The sequence below is a fragment of the Calonectris borealis genome, chromosome 14 (genome assembly GCF_964195595.1).
Source record: "Calonectris borealis chromosome 14, bCalBor7.hap1.2, whole genome shotgun sequence".
NCBI lineage: Eukaryota > Metazoa > Chordata > Aves > Procellariiformes > Procellariidae > Calonectris > Calonectris borealis.
In genome coordinates, this window is record NC_134325.1 from 12,643,221 (window position 1) to 12,661,843 (window position 18,623).

General features: G+C 34.7%; 1 protein-coding gene across 1 annotated transcript in view; it reads left to right on the forward strand.

The window, feature by feature from the left end:
• Positions 1–18,430, forward strand: part of CCDC73 (coiled-coil domain containing 73) — a 62,812-nt gene extending 44,382 nt beyond the window's left edge. Inside the window, exons 12-18 of the mRNA XM_075163248.1 lie at positions 3,086–3,196; positions 5,093–5,224; positions 7,610–7,645; positions 8,920–9,088; positions 10,065–11,624; positions 14,654–14,787; positions 17,979–18,430. Of these exons, the coding sequence (XP_075019349.1) occupies positions 3,086–3,196; positions 5,093–5,224; positions 7,610–7,645; positions 8,920–9,088; positions 10,065–11,624; positions 14,654–14,787; positions 17,979–18,188 (2,352 nt within the window). The 3' untranslated portion in view covers positions 18,189–18,430. The remainder of the gene's footprint in view (positions 1–3,085; positions 3,197–5,092; positions 5,225–7,609; positions 7,646–8,919; positions 9,089–10,064; positions 11,625–14,653; positions 14,788–17,978) is intronic.
• The last annotated feature ends 193 nt before the right edge of the window (positions 18,431–18,623 follow it).

Genomic DNA, 18,623 nt, shown 5'->3' on the forward strand with positions numbered 1-18,623 from the left:
AGGAGGTAACATGCACTTTATTTTTTAAGGTGATTGAAATTACTTTGTAAATTAAACCAGAAGCTCACAATAATTTAATTGATACATAACCTTACTGATGGTGACTTTCCTAATATAGGGGGCTCTTTAGGATCTTTGTGTCAGGATTATTGAATAGCAGGTATATTCTAAAAGTGCTTTTTTCTGATAGGTTTTCTGAGCTATTGTTTCCCATCTCAGATAAAGTTTATAGTATGCCTTAAAGCTCCAGCTAAAACTGTGAATGGTATCTGTGAATCTTATCTTTGAAGATTCCACATAAATGTCTAAAGTGTAAGAAAAGTATAGCTTGTTTTCTTGTTGTTAAGGTATGAATTGAGTACAAATCTCTGTTTTGCAGCCTGTACAGGCCAACAATTGATTTCTGATTGCAATTATACTAATTCTGATTAGAGGGCCTGCTTTGATTTGGGTCCTGTTTATATTAGACATTGGGAAGGTATTAATGTTTTCTATTTTTCTAACTACAGGACAAACTGTTTCTAGTCATCAAAGTTTCAGTGTAGTCTTCAAAGGTAATTTCTTGCAGGCATAGTACTTTAGATGAAATCGGTGTTACAAGACATGGATAACTAATAAGAGGCTCTTGATTCAACCTTTGAAAGCTCTGTGACTATACAAGGACTCCTCAATACTTTGATGTAAATATTCCTTCTTAGTCTTCACTATGGCACTTAAGATCAGCAAAGATTTGATCTCAGTTGAGTTTTGTGAGAGCATTCTGTGCATTCTCAAAACCAAGACGTTCTCACTTGAGAATGGGAATTAAAGGATTCATAACATTTATATAAGCACATATAAGTGATAAGCTTTCAAGATATCACATCTGGAAACATAAAAGTGGCTAGATATTTTAATAGATATATTTTTTTGTAAACCTGATAAATATATGCATAAATGCACAATTCCCTTAAACAGCATGATGTAAATAAAATGCTATATTAAAAGTGAATGTCACATATTCTTGTTCTTTCCATATGAACTCATCGGGTTATTTTGATTTGTCAGAAATGTCTGTCTTTCTGTTTAAAGAGTAGTCATAAGATATTGTTGGGTTTTATAGCTACTCGTTTGGCTGACAGTTTGATACAAATACCAGGATATTCCAGGGAATGAGACAATGTTAACTGCTTATTTTGCAGTGTCACTGTTTTAAAGCCACAAATGGAACTTATAAAATAGGGAGCTGAATATACAACTTGAAGGGTCTACTCACTTTCCTGCCAATTTGAGAGCTGTTGCTTTCATCTTTATTGATTCTAGAACCGCAATATGATGAATGGGGTATGAAGGTCATGTATTATTCCTATGCCCTATCCTACATCCCTATCAAATTTGTGGACCTTGCTCATCAAGAAAAAGAGTTTCTTCAGAATAATAGAAAAAAGGAAGGAGTGATTGTACAGTCCCATGGAAATATTTTTATTCTTATACTCACAAAAAATTACTGCTTATTTCTGAGCTTGAGTTGGCAGAATACTTAAACTTGCAAGGTAACATTCAAGAAGGATCATACTGTCCTTTCTCATTCCATCTATGCATGCTCAGTGCTAGGATACCAATGTCCTTATGAGTTCAAAAAAACAAGTTATAATTCTTTAATAGATGACAGAATACTTGAGAATACAAGGAATTCAAGTATTCCCCTTTCTGTACAATTGACTTTAACATATGATCAGTTCTATTAATCTGCTACTCCTGATATTTTGCCCTAAGAGCTATGCTGTGAATAACTATTATATTCCATCTCAGAGGAGGTTGCATTTGAGACACAAGTAAAAGGGTCCTTGGAGTTAGAGTAGGTTTATCAACGAGAGGAAGTCTTGGACTCCTAGTTTATAGAACTGGATGAAAGGTGCTACATCAGAGTGTAACTATTCAGACAATATATTGTTGAATTGTCTCATATTTTTAATTATATAATCTGTCAGAGAAGATCCATTATATTCTTATGCACAACTTTTTCCGTGTGTATAAAAATGCAAGGTAGTCTGAATTTTCCTAGTGTTAATACCTGCAAAATATATTTGTATTAATAGTGTAGCTAAATTAATATAGGTATTTTAAAATTGATGTTAAGTGAATCAAGATATAGACTCATTTTTAGTTAAAAGATTAAGTAAAAAGGAATTGCTTTGGAGTATTGCCTCCATAACTTAACATTTTTCAAGTGGACTTTCAAAGAAGCTCGGCAGAGTCATAAATATGTAGCTGGTCATATAGCTACATGTATTAAAGTTATGTTTACATTATCAAATATATTTGTGTCATCTATATAGTAGATAATGAATGCGGTAAGTCCTTTATCTTCCATATTGTTTGCTATAAAAATGTTATAGGATAAAAATTCCAACAGTACCTGAGATGTGTTTGAGGCTACACAAGACTTTACACAAGATTTACACAAGACTGCTTTAATTTAGCACAGTAAAGCTGAAAGAGTTAACCCAAAAATGTTGCAACTACAATTATGATAGTATAAAACTTAATATTACTGTTATTTTAATGCACTGCTATTCTATTTCAGCAATCTAATAAAAATAAATTAAAGGATAATCAGATGTATAGTTCATGTTCCAGTAGATATGTTTTAGAATTTAAAGTTTATACAGTTTATAAGATAGGTTAATAAACAATTCAGGACAGAAAAACTGATCAGAAAAATAAAAATATTTTCTTTAAGTATACAGTAGTTTTTTCTTTAAGTACAATGGGTCTAGGTTGTGCTACAATTCATATTTCTCATCTCTGGACTTTATATTACTTTTTCAGTACATTAAAACTTATGCAGTGAAACTGAATAATGGCAAGTGTTTTTATACCCTTTTATAGCCATTTCTTTTTTCATAACCTCCCCCTGTTTCCTGTTAGCTAAACTATAAGTACCTTTCTGTTAATTTATGAAAATTATTGTTGAGGTAGCACATTATCACTGATCTGTATGGCACTTCCAGCATGTTAGAAGCAAAGGTCCAAGCAACATAAAACACATCAAAATTCATTAATGCGGTATTGATTATTTTTTGGATAATTAATTTTATTGCAGACCCTTGAAAGAGATAATGAGCTGCAAAGGGAGAAGGCAAAGGAAAATGAAGAAAAGTTCCTTAATCTTCAGAATGAGCATGAGAAAGCACTAAGAACTTGGAAAAAAGATGTAGGTTTATTAAATTAAATGTTAGAGTATTAAAAGGTTTTTGAAATAGTCATCAAGCATTTCAGGTAATTCCTAAAAGCCAAGAAAATATTGCAGAAATAATACAATAAAAACAACAAATTTCTTTTCCAGTAATGCAAACTCTTCTAGAAATGAGTATTTTTAAAAGCTAAATTTAGGAGAAATGTTGACTTCTGTGCTCTAAAAGATCAGTGCACTTCCTGCAGTTCTATAAAGCAAGAGCCAGGGTATTAGGTGTTACCTTAATTTAGCACTTAAAAATATTCCAGAATTACACACTTGCCATTGCCTAGATGTGGAAGCTGATATACTTTTTAATTTACATGGAATTTTATGTATTTTTCAGAAAATTTGCAATTTTTTACACAACTTATTCAAAGAATACCAGCATTTCTAGGCTGCACACTTGTACCTTGAAAAACCTATCAGTAAACTGTTAAAAAATGAATGTAAACCCACACAAACTAACGGTAATTCTGAAGGGCCATATGCCCACATGAAAAAAAAGCAACCTTGAACTGATTCGGGTAGAGATACTGAAGGTTTGCATTAAAGCAGAGGTCCTGGTTTGACAGGAACTGTTCAACATGGACTGTGGGGTGAAAGGGGACAAGAAAAGGTAAAAACCTGTATGTCCTCTCAGTGAATTCCCCTCTGTGTACACCTAAACAATAGTTTGTCTTCAGTATTGCCATTCTTTCTACTACCTCATAATTTTTTTAAAGAATACTTCAGTAATTATTTAATCCAAAATAATTAGCAAAATATTGTAGCTGTGAAAATTGTCTGCAGTAATAAATGCATGTTTACAAGTAAGAAAGATTAACACTTCTTCAGTAAGACAAGATCTGTTTAGTGTGTGGAAACTGGAGTCTAAGCAGCATTTGTCTGTCTTTTTTATTTCTCTGTAATTGGCACCTACTGCCAGAAAGGTTTTGAATTTGGTAGATTCTCAGGGAGGCTGTGGGGAAATAATGCAAAGTTGTCCTTGTAATCCTGTTATCTAAGGCTCACTCTTTTGAGTGCAGCCACTGTGGAGATAACTGCAACCATGAGACTACAAAATAGCTGAACTGTTCTGATGCTCACTGCCCTGAGAAGAGTTGATCTCCCTGATTCCTAGGAGAGTCTTATATCATAGTTTCCTGTATAGACATGGGAACTGGCCCTGCTTATTTCTCAGGAATGTTTGCAACTATTCTTTAGAAGATAATTTTTTTTTCTCTCCATATTTCTGCTATGGCTAACTAGAAATTTGGTCTCTTAATATCTTAAAGTATAGCATCATCATGGATAATGTTAACATTATACACTGCTCTGGAAATATTTGTAAATTAAATCAAGGTATTTCTGTAAAATTGCACTTCTGTTCTTTTTACAACTTGTATTTTTGACTATTCTTTTTGTTCTAAATACAAAAATTTAATTGTTACATACTCACTGAAGAACCATTGGATACTTGAGGCTATTTACAGAAGTGAAGTGCCAAGCAAATTATTTGCTGTTGTAGTTTCGTGACAATGTAGGTAGAGAATGAATGTTGACTGGCATGTTCGTTTTTGAGCCAAAAAAGGAAGAAAGCTACAAATACAAATCTCACTTTTTTGTGCATTGCTACTTGAAGTAAATGGTGAAAAAGCAACAATTAATAAAAAGTATAGTCTGTAACGGAAATGTGGTGAAAATTTTTGTTTGAATGAAAGGGCTCAAAATTATCTTACTTTGTACGAAGAAATTCCTCGGCATGTATACTTTCTTTTAAGGACTTACTTTAATTTGCTAAGCTTTGATACCCATGTAAAATACTGGTTTACATATTTGAACATGCAGTAAAGATCTGTGTTTGTGTGCTCTGTGTACCCTCAATTATTACAGGAGGAAAATATGAGAAGAGAGATAGACACTATTAAAAATGAGCTGAATTCCCTTAAAGGAGTTCATAGACATCTTGAAGATTATCATCTTCCTCAGGGAAATCAGCATTCTGAGCAAGTGGAAAATCTGCAGGTAAGTGTCTCTAATAGCTGCACTACTTTCCATTTCCTGTAAAAATATTAGAGAATGAGAGACATGACACTTTTTCTAATCTGACTGTCATGTCCACTGATCATCCTTTGACATTGCTAAACCTAAAAATTTATCTGATGTAATCAATGATCCAAGATCCCATTAAAACTGTACTCAGAGAATGTTCCCCTTTCTTCCAGAGGGGCACTTAGATCATAGAAACTTGAGATGTTCATTACCTCATTAATAAATTTATACATAATAGATAGCAATTATCTTAAATAAACTATCTTTACTAAATCCTATTTCACAAACATATTTTGCATGGGTATTTCTCAAATACTGTGGCAGGCTTCCTAAGTATATAAGTTCCCTGGAAGTGTGGAAGTAAGTCCACTTCTACTCTGAGGAACTGATTTCAGCCTCTCTAACATGGGACAGGTCAGAAGATTAATTTTATAAACATATAGATTATCAGTTTTAGCTTTAAAAAAAAAACAACACCTTTCTTTCACTTAGCGTCTTTAATAATCATCAAAGGCATAGCAAGCTCAACAAGTAATAAATGCCAGGAGGTAAGAGACTGTTTTATGCAGTGCAGGCTGAACTAGAATTGAGCTTGCATTGCTGGGTGAACCAAATCCATGTTCAGTTCTACATTCAGAGCACATATGAGAAGTCAACAAGTGGTTAAGCACATGAAGATGGTCTTTTGGAGCAAAAGGAAGAGCAAGTAGCCCTGCAGCTATATGTTATCCCCTACTTAAACTGAATTGCAAATTTATATTCTAGTCTTGGAATTGATTGAAGATTGAAAAAATGGGAAGAGTCATAAGCCATAAGAAAATCTCTCCCTGTACATTGAGTGTATTCTGTTGTTCAGCTGAGTATTGGTTATATGATTTTTTCCATTAGTTTTTACATCCAAATAATGATTTATCCTTCCAAGAAGGGAAAATTCATTTTGCATGTATATGATTTCAGGGTTAGGAAGATAGGAAGACACTAGGACTGTAAAGACAGATTTTTTTTTTTAGAACTAGTCTATGAATTGTCAGTAAAGTGACAAAATGTAATAATATTTTAGAATTTGGAAGAACTTAAAATTAATTTCTTCACAATACATGTATGTATGTTTATAGCTCACAAACATACGTATACACACATATATGAATATATACACACACATATCTGCTGGTGTATATTTAATAATGCAATGGAAGTTAGACTTGAAATGAGTACTCATCGTGCCAAAGCTGTATCAGTTCTATAACGTATAATGCAAATTGTGTAACTTTTAAAAATCATTGTTTCTTTGAATGAAAATGAAATATGAATTATGTTTAGGATGCAGAATCAACGCACACAATCAGTCGTTTATGATAAACAGTATTTGTGCTTACTAAGATAACCCTATGTGTTTGAAAGTAGATAAACTTAAAGCAGATGCTCATAAATGCAAAAAAAAGTCTGAGATGTCTTCTAAATATGTATCTTACACTATCTTCTAGCAAATTGCCATACCACTTTGTGTTGTATGATCATAAGACTTCAAAAGCTAGGCAGGTTAGGCTGAGTCAAATCTCCAGTGGAACACTGCCAGGAAATTACAGGAGCTGCAGCAGATCATATTGATTATTCTAATTTGTGGAATTTCATCTGTATCAGTAATGAGTCAGTGTCTAGTAAAACATAAAAAGGCAAGGTGTTGGCTATGATTTAGATCTTGTCTAAGATTGGCTCCAAGTGTTGCAAGGAAATATGCATATATTTATTTTTACACCTGGTGCAATCTGAAATCCCTGTGATTATTTGTGGGGCATGAAATTTAGAATATATGTAAACTTCTTCACACTGATCACCTGTGGAATAGTAATTAAACAAAGGCCTTTTTTAAAAGAAAGGTACAATGTCAGACCTCATTACAGACTCAAATTGCAATTTAGTTTAAGTTTACCATGCTTCACATTTAGTTTAATATAATTTGTAATACAGCTGTGTACCATTAGAGAATAGGGCTACACCTAGCAATGGGTTATTGTGATTTCTTATTGTGTGTGTATATGTACAAGGAGATCTGGTTTTGAAAAGGTTTTGAAAAGATTTTGAATTTCATAGTATGAAATATTCTATTGAGGGAAAGGTCATCTTAGGTATATTTGTATCGCTTAGATTTTACTAAATCACAGGGAAAAAATTAAAATCCAGTTTTGATTGTTTTGATATGTAGGAATTTTAGTTTATGCATCTTGGACCTGTTTTTGAAGGGCTGAACAGCCATTTGAAGTTAATGGAAACTAGGTTTATTCAACTCATCAGAAAATCTGGAAAGGAATCATGTAACCTTTCTCCCTTTGTAAGAACACTTTTTCATGTTTGTTTCAGATGCATTCAGCAGTTCAGCCCATACCAACAAATGTGGTACGTTCCACTGTACTAGCTGTTTTATAACTGTACAAAAGAGTAACATGCACAGTTATATTGTGTTGTTTGGTACTTCTGTCTAAAGAAACAGCTCCTAGGAGCAAGGGTTTATAAAAGAATTACAGCTTTCATGAAAGGAAAAGGAAATTTTTCATATTTGTGTTTGAAAAGCTTGAAAATGTGATGCCAAGGCTGTATATAGCCAAGAAGCAAAATTAACTAATTAAAAACTTAGAAAACAAAAAAGAATGTAGTGTTTACAATTTCCATATCAGAATGACAGGGAAGATGATAATAAAACATGAGGAAAAGAGAAAGAAATTTCAATTGAAACTTCAAATTGAAGGTGGAGTATTTGGCAGAGGAAAACTATTTTTAGGACCCTCCTCCATTCACCATGACTCCTCCCTCCCCCAAATTAGCAAAGCTCGGAGCATCAGGATGTTTCTGTGACCTGTAGAAAACTGTTTCCTGCAGATTTGTATTCTACATCATCTACTATGCCACCATTGCAATAATCCTATTTTTTACCATTGTTGTCTATGCGCCTGCCTCCATTTTGCAGTATACTCTGTCCTCCCCACACATCCGATGCCCAAGCACAGCACTTGTAACTCCCTCCCCCATCCCAGCCTTCCTTTTGCAACACCTCCAGTCATCCAAGTATCTTCAGCTTTTTCTCACATCTTTCATGGACTAAGCATTACCCCTCCCACATCCACCTGCTTTTATATCCTATCTTTAGGGCAAGAGTCAGCACGTGCTGCGGCCTTCAGCTGCCAAAGAGCTGTAAATTCATAAGCTTTATTTGCCTATGAGATGAAGTTAAAAATCCTAGGTGGTTGGTTACAAAAAAATAGTGTTAATATGTGTGTGTATGCACATGTGTTTGAGTGTAATTAGAAATCACGCAGGTTTTTTTCCGCCTGTATTTGCTGAGCAGGGCACTGATTTAGCCAGCAGCCAGAGGGAGTCATCCAGTCAGCACATGTACAACACAAATTCCTTCCTCTGAGAAATTCTGTCAATCTGTATAACTTTTCTCTGTGGACTGCAATATAGCAGGACCTAATTTTTTTCCTACTCTTCTAGGGTATTAGTCTGCTTTTTTCCTCCATTTTCTTTAACTTTGTATACTTCAGGTGAATGGTCTTTGGTTTCCATCAGAATTGTAAAAATAATTTTAAACCTAAGTCCTGAACTTTAAATCTAACCAGTGGCTGTAGTGACTTATTAAAATATGTACAATCTTTTGTCCCTTCTTACACTAGAGTGGTCAAGAACGCTCAAAAGACAGTCAAGTACTGGCTATTCAGAAAGAAAATGGGTGTATGCAATCTATAATAAGAAAAGACTGTAATTTTGGACATGAAGAAGAAGCTGAAGTAAAAAACACAATGGACTACTCTTTAAGCATTAAGGAATTACAGACAGAACAAAGTAATGACGTTACATGGATAATAGAGATAAGTAGTATTGTTGAGATAATAGAGATGAGTAGTATTGTTGAAGAAAGGATAAATGTTTACAGATACAGTATATGACAAGAGAATGCCTGAATCCAGAATTAAATGTTTTTGTACTAACAACAGCAAAATTCTTGGTGTCAGTAGTGCTAATCTATGATAAATTCACAAAGCTCTGAATGAAAGCACAGTACTTCTAGTGGCTGCCCTGGGACATTAAGTAAGATCTGTGTGCTGTAATGCCTCAAGCTGTTGCAATACTCTTTCTGCATGCCAGTTCAAGAAGTGAATAGGGGTTAGGAAGAACTATAATGTGTATAGAAGTGTTTGGAAGCAAAACCAAGGACTTTCCCTTTCCCATAAAACAATGAAAAAAGGCAGAAAGAGTGTGATATTGAAATGCTTGTTATTCCTCACTAGCCCACTGTCATCAAGTCACAGCATATTCCTTTTGGTATGAACATAGTCCCTTAAACAGTTTTGTTTGGTTTTGTTTTCCATTTAGCTGAAAATGACATTTTTTTAAAAAAAAAAAGACAAATACAGTTGCAGTAGTAACCAGTGGCTTAAACTTTATGTAGAACACACATGGTTGATTAAGTATGTGTTATAATTTCATAATGAAGACCCCTTTCAATAATAATGCTGACAGATATCTGTTGGTAAATATTTCAACTATAAGCCATATCTAAAATCTACAGAATGTTAATATATTTTCTGTTTGAACAGCTTATAAATATTTTGCAAGTTACCATAATACAATACTTATCTTCAGTAACTTTTTGATAGACTTGTGGTGTAATGCAAGATAAGAAAAATCAGTATCGATACTAATCTTGAGTCTATCTCTTTGGAAATTTTAAAAATAAAAGCAGTAAAATAAAAAAATAAAGCAGTACTTAACCTCTGGGTTATCTATCACTAACTAGAGAACACACTTATTCTAACAGACTTACAAGTTCTTGAAAACAGTTTTAAGGATGAAATTAATGTTGCTAGCCCTTATGAAGAAAAGCAAAGGGAGGCTTCTCCCAGGAATACCCTCTGCACAGATACTGATTTAATTACCCAAGGACAGACCTCGGAAATACATGCCACTGAGTGCAAAGAAGCAGAAAATCTAGGAGCAACACATAGAATGTTACTGGAGGAAAACAATGCAAATTTAGAACAAAAGCTACAGGACAGCACTGAGCCATTGGCAGCATGCCACACACAAACAAGAAAAGTGGTTTTAGACAGTACTGACACTGTAGGTGTCTACAAGAAAAATGCAAGTCAGGAGACCGACTCTAGCAAGCAAGAATTGTGCAATACTACAGATGAATCAATTTGTACTAAGGCAGATAAAAAATCAAATACCGTACAACACAACGAAAGTGTCCTTACACCTGAAGCACCCAAAACTGAGTCTGAAGCGGTGCTTTGCACTGAGAAGAATGCTCTGTGTGAGAGAAGTACAGATAATCATCAAACTAAGGAATTAAGTTTTGGCATCCTATCTTATACTAAAGAAAATTCTCAAGCAGAATACCAGGAATGTAGCTTGCTGGACAGTGACAATTATGTAGGTAATGGATTACATAAAACAGAAAAAAACCTGTTAAATCTGAGTGGTTTACATAGAGATAAACTTCCTTTTAAACAGACACATGTAGATGCTGAAGACAGAAATTACGATGACAATGCCAGAAACATAAACAAAAATAGTGCCCTGAGGAGTACTGGTCTTCCAGCAACTGATGCTCAAAATCTACCAACTGTTTATTGTGATAATGCAAGCGGTGATGATGCCACAAAAGAACACAGTGATAATATGTCTCTCTCAGGTATTTTCAATTTATGCCCCCCAAAAATAGAAAGAGGAATAAATGTGGATGACGTGCACAGCAACCAACCCGAACAAGACAGTACTGAACAAACAGGGAATGATACAAATACATGTACTTTGAACGCTGAAGCCGTATCTTCAGTAAAGGCTGATGGTCTTGAAATAATTATTAATAAAAAAACCCCGACAGATAGAATTAGCACAGACGAACTAATTCCATGTAAAAACGTTAATTATGATATTCAGATACACTCCATCAGAAGTGGACATTCCCTGGAGATTAATAATTCAACAAATAACACATTGTTAAAAGAGAAAAAAGACTCACAGAATAGTACAGTTCCAGGAAGGAAGTTTGCTGAGGGTCACCTGAAAGAATCATGCTCTTTACCCATGAGAACATCTGGAAATTTAGTAAACATAAGTGGAAGGTCATCCTTTGATCTTTCAACCTCAGATAAAAAAGCTGAGAAAACTCCAGTATACTTAAATTTTTTAGACCTCAGTTCTTGTTCAAGAGTAAATCAAATGAGAGGTCAAGCTACATGGACTTCAGCTTCCAAGGAACCTTCCCTCTTGAAAGAGAAACTACCATGCCTAGTGGAAAACACAAAGGTTATTTCAAAAACACAGTGTCAAAATCTCAGTGAAAATGTTGACAGAAGAGAAACAGGACTAGGTAAGAAAAATAAGCATTTCCGTTTTGAAGCATGTACTGAATATACTTAGAAAAATTATCAAAACGTGAAATTTCTGCATCTAAGTTTAGTGTAGCATTAGAAAAATGTAAACCTGACATTTTAGTTATATGGCAAAAAAAAAAAAATTGGAAAGACTAGATTTCTCTGTTAATTTATAGTATAAATGCAATTAAACACCTTTTGTTTGCCCAATTATCTGATTAAATACATTTTTTCTCATATTTCCCTTTGTGAAAGAAAAGTAGTGCAATGACAAACTGAATTTTAAAGGCATTTCTAACCCTAATGTAGAGCATACCCTATCAGGGTTCTGCATATCTCTGAAAAGATATTCGTTTTGCATAAAAATTAGGGTAGTTTTTGAACCAGTAGATGCTTCTTTGAATGGGGCTTAGAGGAAGTTTACTTTTTTATTTTACTGTACATCTTTAATTCAGATGGATGCTTAAAACCACCTGAATGTGTTGAATGTGTGAAAGGAGAAGTTTATATTCTTTGAAGCTCTGGAAAACACACCTAGCTGTTAAGAGTGCTCAAGGAGCTTTTTCATCTCCTACTGTTGGCACTTGGTGATTATTTGCTGAGCAATATTTTGTATATGCAAAACAGTAAATACTAACTTTATTCCATGTGTTTCTAAATTATTACTGAAATGTGGAAAAACTGTATTTTGGATTTGTTTTGCAATAAAATTAGCTGCTAGATTACCTCTATATTTATTTAGTAAAAGTGCCATTTCTAAACTCAATCTTTTACCAAAATAATAAAAGTGTCATTTCTATTTCCACAGTAAACTGACTCCAATACATTTACAGGTGTTCCTCTACTTCAGTAACTGGACAGAGTAAAAGATAGTATAAGTGGTGCCTTCCTTTCTCAAAATAAAGCTTGCATGCGGATTCTATTCTTAATGCATGCTGTAAGCTTAAAAAAGCAGATGATCTCTTAGGCTCTGGAAGAAATGAAAGCCCCTGCTTTTGTAGAAAAATGGAGCTTTGGGTGCTTAGATGTTTTTCAAAAGAGCTAGATCCACAATATGGAGTGTTTGTATTTATTTGAGGTTTTGTCGATGTAGCGTTTTGAGCTTTGCCCTTTGAACATACAAAGAGCCGAATGGGCTCCCATCCCTTAGTTTTGCAGCCAGTGGCAGTGAGACAGAAAACCAGCAGTCTGGTTTCTTTATATTGTTTTGGTGTTATGAATTTAGGTTTATAGCTAATTTCATTTCTGTACTCGGTCTCTTGCCTATGTATATTTGTATACAGACGCACAATTTTTCAGTTTCAGAAAAGTCTTTGTCCCTAAAACAATAGTGGTGGTAGCAAGGTAGCAGCATCCTGAGTTCAGATGGTACATTATTTCTTTTAATAATGTGAATTTTGATACCTGTTTCAAGAAAATGAATGCATAGTTATGTGATGTTCTGCATGTATCTTTTCTGTAAGAACAGACAGCACTATCTGAAGTTCTTCCATGTGTTTCTCCTCGGTTTCTTGTCAGAAAGCTTTCTGTATGCAAAGCACCATAATTCCAAGAAGTGACTCTGAGAGGTTCATCCAAAGGAGTTGGTAGGAATTTTAATATAACGCTAATTCCCCAAATGAGTTGCCTAGTGACCATTACAGTCACCAGACCTCTTGAATTCTAGCAAAACTTCACAGTGAGGATCTTGGTCTGAGTCCCAGATGTGCCTCTCGCTCTCATCATACTGCCTAATTTAGATAGGTCCCTATTTCAGCTTGCTGACCTCTCTGAATCCTGCACTTCTTTTGGCGACTAGAGAACCTTACTGTCAGGGCACCTAAGAGTTAGTTGTTGTGGTACTCAGCACTGCAACCGCCAAGATTTATTGTGGTTGTGTTTTGTTTTGTTTTGAGATACTGTTCTAAATGGCAAACTGGGAGTGGAATCCATGGTGCCCCTAAAGTTTGGGGTTTTTTTACTTACTGAAGCAGAAGCAGTTTAGCCATATGGGAGACCTAGAGGCGAAGAGCATTGGTGAAAGAGTTTAGTAAGCCTATCATCTGAGGGAATTCCTTTTACTGCCTAACCACAATTCAATTTACTATTTATACAACTGGTTCCCAGAGAGCAGCCACTCCACATCAGTAAATGGAGGAATGAACTAGTAACGGGAAAGATCTTCTTGGCAAACTCTTAAAAAAGAAAAAACTCAAAACCGTTTTCCTTTCCCTCCCAAGAGAAAATGACAGTGTTCTTAATTAACTGCTACATAACCATGAGGTAACATGTATTTTCATAGCAAAACAAAGACTTTACTATTGTAGCAGTGATCGACAGGCATCTGTGTAGTGATACAACAGCTACTGTTTGCATTATGAGTAATTGTGAAAGTACGTTTATGTTTTGATCTTGCAAGGAACTTGCTATTGGTTTCAAGGAAGTCTACTGGCAGTGCATAAAGCCACTGCAGAACTGGAGCCTTATACTCTGCTATGATTAATCTACTTATTTGCCCTTCCTACCTTTAGTAGGATTTCCTGAAATACTAGGTATAGCCATTTACAAAAAGATTCCTTATTTAAAATGTTCTTTGTTTGTCTAAAAACCTTTGAATTTAGAATGTCTTTTTTATTACAAGTCACCCTGGAATACGATGTCAGGATGTTAGTAATTATGTATTTTATTACCATTCCAGAAGGTGAGTCTTAAAGTAATACTGTTTGAAAAAAATATATTGTTAGCATATTCAGAATACACATTTTCTAAAAATCACAATTTTAATTTGTCATTAACTTATTATGTGAAAATGATATAAAACATTTTTAATTAGAGTAGAAACATACCTCATCTTTAGAGACAAAATAGATGCAGAAGTATGTGAAAGAAAAAAATGAAGAGGGAAGAGCCTACAACAGAGATTCAGTGATTTAAAACAAAATTATTTAATTTTTTAAGATCAGAGGTAAACCAGAAGTTTAGTTACTTTACAATTAGTGCCTAGAGACTAAATTGCAGTTGTTACCATTTCCTTTTTGTCAATCAGGTTCTAGCAGTTTTAACAGAGCTGCCGACACTTTGAATACCTCTAGTATCCACCGAGACCCCCAGGGAGACTCTAGTGAAGAATGGAATGCTATAGCAAAGACTTTTTATGATTCTTCTTTTCCCACAGAACATGTAAGTCAATTAAAAATATTGCGGACCAGACCTCAGTGAGCTAATTCCACAGATATTTGTACAACTGTACACATCTGGATACTTTAAGACTGAGTCAATCTCCAAAATAATATCAAAAGGGCAACAAGGCACCATTTTTCACAATTAAGTTTGATAGAAAGCAGCAGGAAAAAGTCACAGCATATGAATCAAACAGATGCTAACCAGTCTGTTTGGGAGGGGAGGAAGAGGGTAGTTCATTGTGTACCCTAATAAAAATCATCACCTACAGTAAAAGTAGGAGTTAAAAAAAAAAAAAAAGAAAAAAAAGTAGCATCTAAAAGTATAAAAACGTTGTTGCCTTTATTACTTGATAGAAACATGTTATTTAAAAGAATCTGTGAAAGACTAAAAATTGAGCATAGCTATGAATTAGAGCCTATCCATTTATTCTATGCTGCAGTTATGTGATGCCGTATTTAGAGTTATCTTATTATTTAGTAGGATGACATTACACAAACATGTGTAAAGCAGAGGATTAAAAAGAAACCTATTGTTCCCCTGCAAGACAACTTCAGGATGGCACTAGCAATGGCTCATACTGCATTTTTAGACCTAGTTAGACTGTGGAGCTTGAAGAGCTGTAACTGCTCTATTAGGATTTGGCCTAATGCTAAACATATCATTCAAAAGTGATACAATAATTTACAACCGCAGTTGACCTTCCTTTTTAGAAGAGGTTCTAGAGGTATTTCTCAGGTAGTTATGGCTGTCTTCTTTGGATGAGGTTTGAGGTCAAGGTGTATAGTGTTTTCAAAGTGACAAAGTTGGCTGACTTCAGCAGACTTATTGGCTCTCAATGCCATTAGCATTCACATTCTCTGAAATTCAGAAGTAAAGACTGATGTTTTAAATTACTCAGCTTTCCTAACATGACTCTACTTGGGAATGACTGTAAGGTGGATTTTTCACCAAACATAGTGGTGTCTCTCTTGCTTTTTCTCGCTGAGGTGGAGCCAGGAATTGAGTGAACTAAAATACCTCATCTGCAGCTAATACAAAGCTGTATTTCATTATCTGATTGTGGTTGTATCTACTTTGTCACCTCCAATCTAACGCTCCTCACGTGCTGGCTAAGTAAAAGCCTGAGATGGACAAGAACAGAGTGCCTTGCTGGTTTGACCTTAGATTATTTTCCAAATACTTAATCTATGAAATCTCAGCCTGGGATATTGCAGACCACTCCCTCCCTTCTGTGTTTGTGTCATTCTAATACCTTCTGTCCTCAAATTTGTCATTTTTATGACCGATAAGAAAAAGCTGTTGGGAGATTAAAAATAGGCTCAGCAGTCTTTTTTGCTGCTTGGTTTATTTGTTTTGACTAACATGTATCATTATAACTAGAGCCGACTTATGCCTTCTACAATTTGCGTAATCTCATTCAACCAAAGTACAGTACTCTAAAAAGTGATAAAAATTAAAAAGAAATGCTACAGGTGCACTTAAAATTCTAGTAAAAATATGAGGAACTGTTTTAAACATTAGTCTGTACATGCCTGAGTACCAAGATAAGGATGAATAAGCATCCTCAGCTCAGTTTAAACACAAGTCCCTAACCGTGCAGTCGTACTACTCAGCAATGAATGTTTATGCATATGTGTCTCACAGGTTGCCATATTACTCATTTATTAGTCATTACTCACTTATGCTGGCAGTAAGACACATTTTACTTGTATTTTATTGTGAAAATGCTGAGGCCTTTTAGTTTGACAGCTGAGATTTTTTTTTAAAGCTTTATTCTAAACCGTCACAGAACTGTATTAAAATGCTATATATATTATCTAACTGCAATTGCTTCTCCAAAGAGGTCTAAACGCTTGTTGTCTTCAGTAAAATCCAAGTAACATGCCATGGCTTTATTTCACTGGAAAATTTCACTTCCACGTGTGGAAGACCTAAGTGGAAGTTTTTCTCTTGAATTATTAGTACAGGACAGATGCAGCCCCATGTGCTATTCCATAGAGATTTTGACTAGTGGCTTGCAATGAAGTATCTGTTTCTTTCTGAGGCCTTGGGAAAGAGCATGGGAGAGTGTATGTATACGGCCACTAGAATTAACAGGTTGAAAATTTTATTGCTCAAATGAAGAAGTTAATTCCTCATTGAAATGGAGATTACAGTCATTATTGACCTGAAGTATCAGCATCTTCAGCTGCATGGCAGTAATGTTGTTACAGATGCAATAGGCTAAGTGAACAATTTGCATGAAGTTTATTGTTCATATTTCAAACTTCAAGAAATGCTTGTGCACTAGGGAAGGAAAGTTTTTTGCACAAAATTCATGTGCTAAAATAAAGGCAGGCCTGATAAAGACTTTGTGGCTTACAGTTGGTTGGGGCACAGTTGCCTAATATTAAAAAATAATTGAGCAGAGGGGGAAGACCTCATCTTGCGATCCCTGTGAGTATTACCCTAGCATGCCACCAAAGTAGATGTCACGTTACAGATCCCCAAGAACCGCTGCAACACTGGCTCTGTGCAACATGGCTTTGTGGTGCACCTGTGCTCAGGCAGGTGGCTGGTGCTGCATGCTGGCCGCTGCGAGAGCCACACAATGTTGGATGACGAGTGGAGAACTCGCCATTCAAGCAAAAAACTGTTTCCCTACTGTCTTGCCATATGTGTTTGATTTGGATAGATATGAAGTATCTGTCAAATAGTAATTAAAACTATTCAAAGAACAAAAGATCTTTAACATAAAAACCCAACCTATTCCAGACCTTGCATTAGTTAATGATATTTGCTTTCTAATCTATACAGCGAAACAGAGGGAGTTAACTCTATAAACCTCATGATTTTGGGTTTTGTTAATCAAACGTTTGCACAGCAATAGAAGTGTCAATTACAACATTAAGCTGTTTAATTAAACTATTTATTTTGCTAATCTGCATTCTAGTACAAGGTTGTCTTTTTTTTTTTAAATCATACTCTTCTGTATTAAGTTTTACGTTAAGGTTTGGTTTATAAAAGTATATTTGTCATTATCAAGTTTTCTAAATTAAAGCTGAAGCAAGCACTTCAAATTGAACGTATTTTTTCCAACTGACTTTCAGTTCACGTTTCCTTGCTTAAAGCTCAGCAAAATGCAACAATTTGAACCTTTGTACCTGAATTTCACTGGATTATTAACTGCTAAGTTTGTTTTTCGTCAGGTGAAAGAAGGATTTACTGCTTTACAGCACGAGCAGAAGTCTTCTCACATGACTGTAATTCCAGCAAGAAGTGAAAGTGCACTCAGAGATGAGGACAGATGTTCTATTCATAACTCCATTATACAAAACCAAATAGAAGAAATTGAGAAATTCCTGAATTTGGAGAGACTTAATTCAGCAAGAAAAAGAAAATATGAAGAAGGCCAGTGAAGATCAGTGGCAGGAAATAAAAAGCATGTCTTTTAGACACAGATAAATCACTTACGTAAACCAGACTTGTAGAGGTATTCCTATAGAATATGATATATGTGCACGGTGCTTTTATGTTTAATACAGCGTATAGACCTTTTTTAATGTTCCAAAATTGATACAATTTCTACTAATAACCTTAGTTCTCTGTTTCTGCAATCAAATCCAAGTTATTACGGGTTTTGCCTGAAGTTAAAAAGTTCACAAGTTAATGTTTTAATATCCATTAAGTAAAATTAAATGATTATTTAAGAGTACCCTTCTCCTGCTCCTCAGAAGTTTTGGCTGAAATACTTCAATTTGGTTTCTATGTCAGACTGTTCACGCAGTTTTCAAGCAACTGTTTCAAAATACAATGGTTTCTACAAACATTTACAACAACTTACAGCAGTTCTA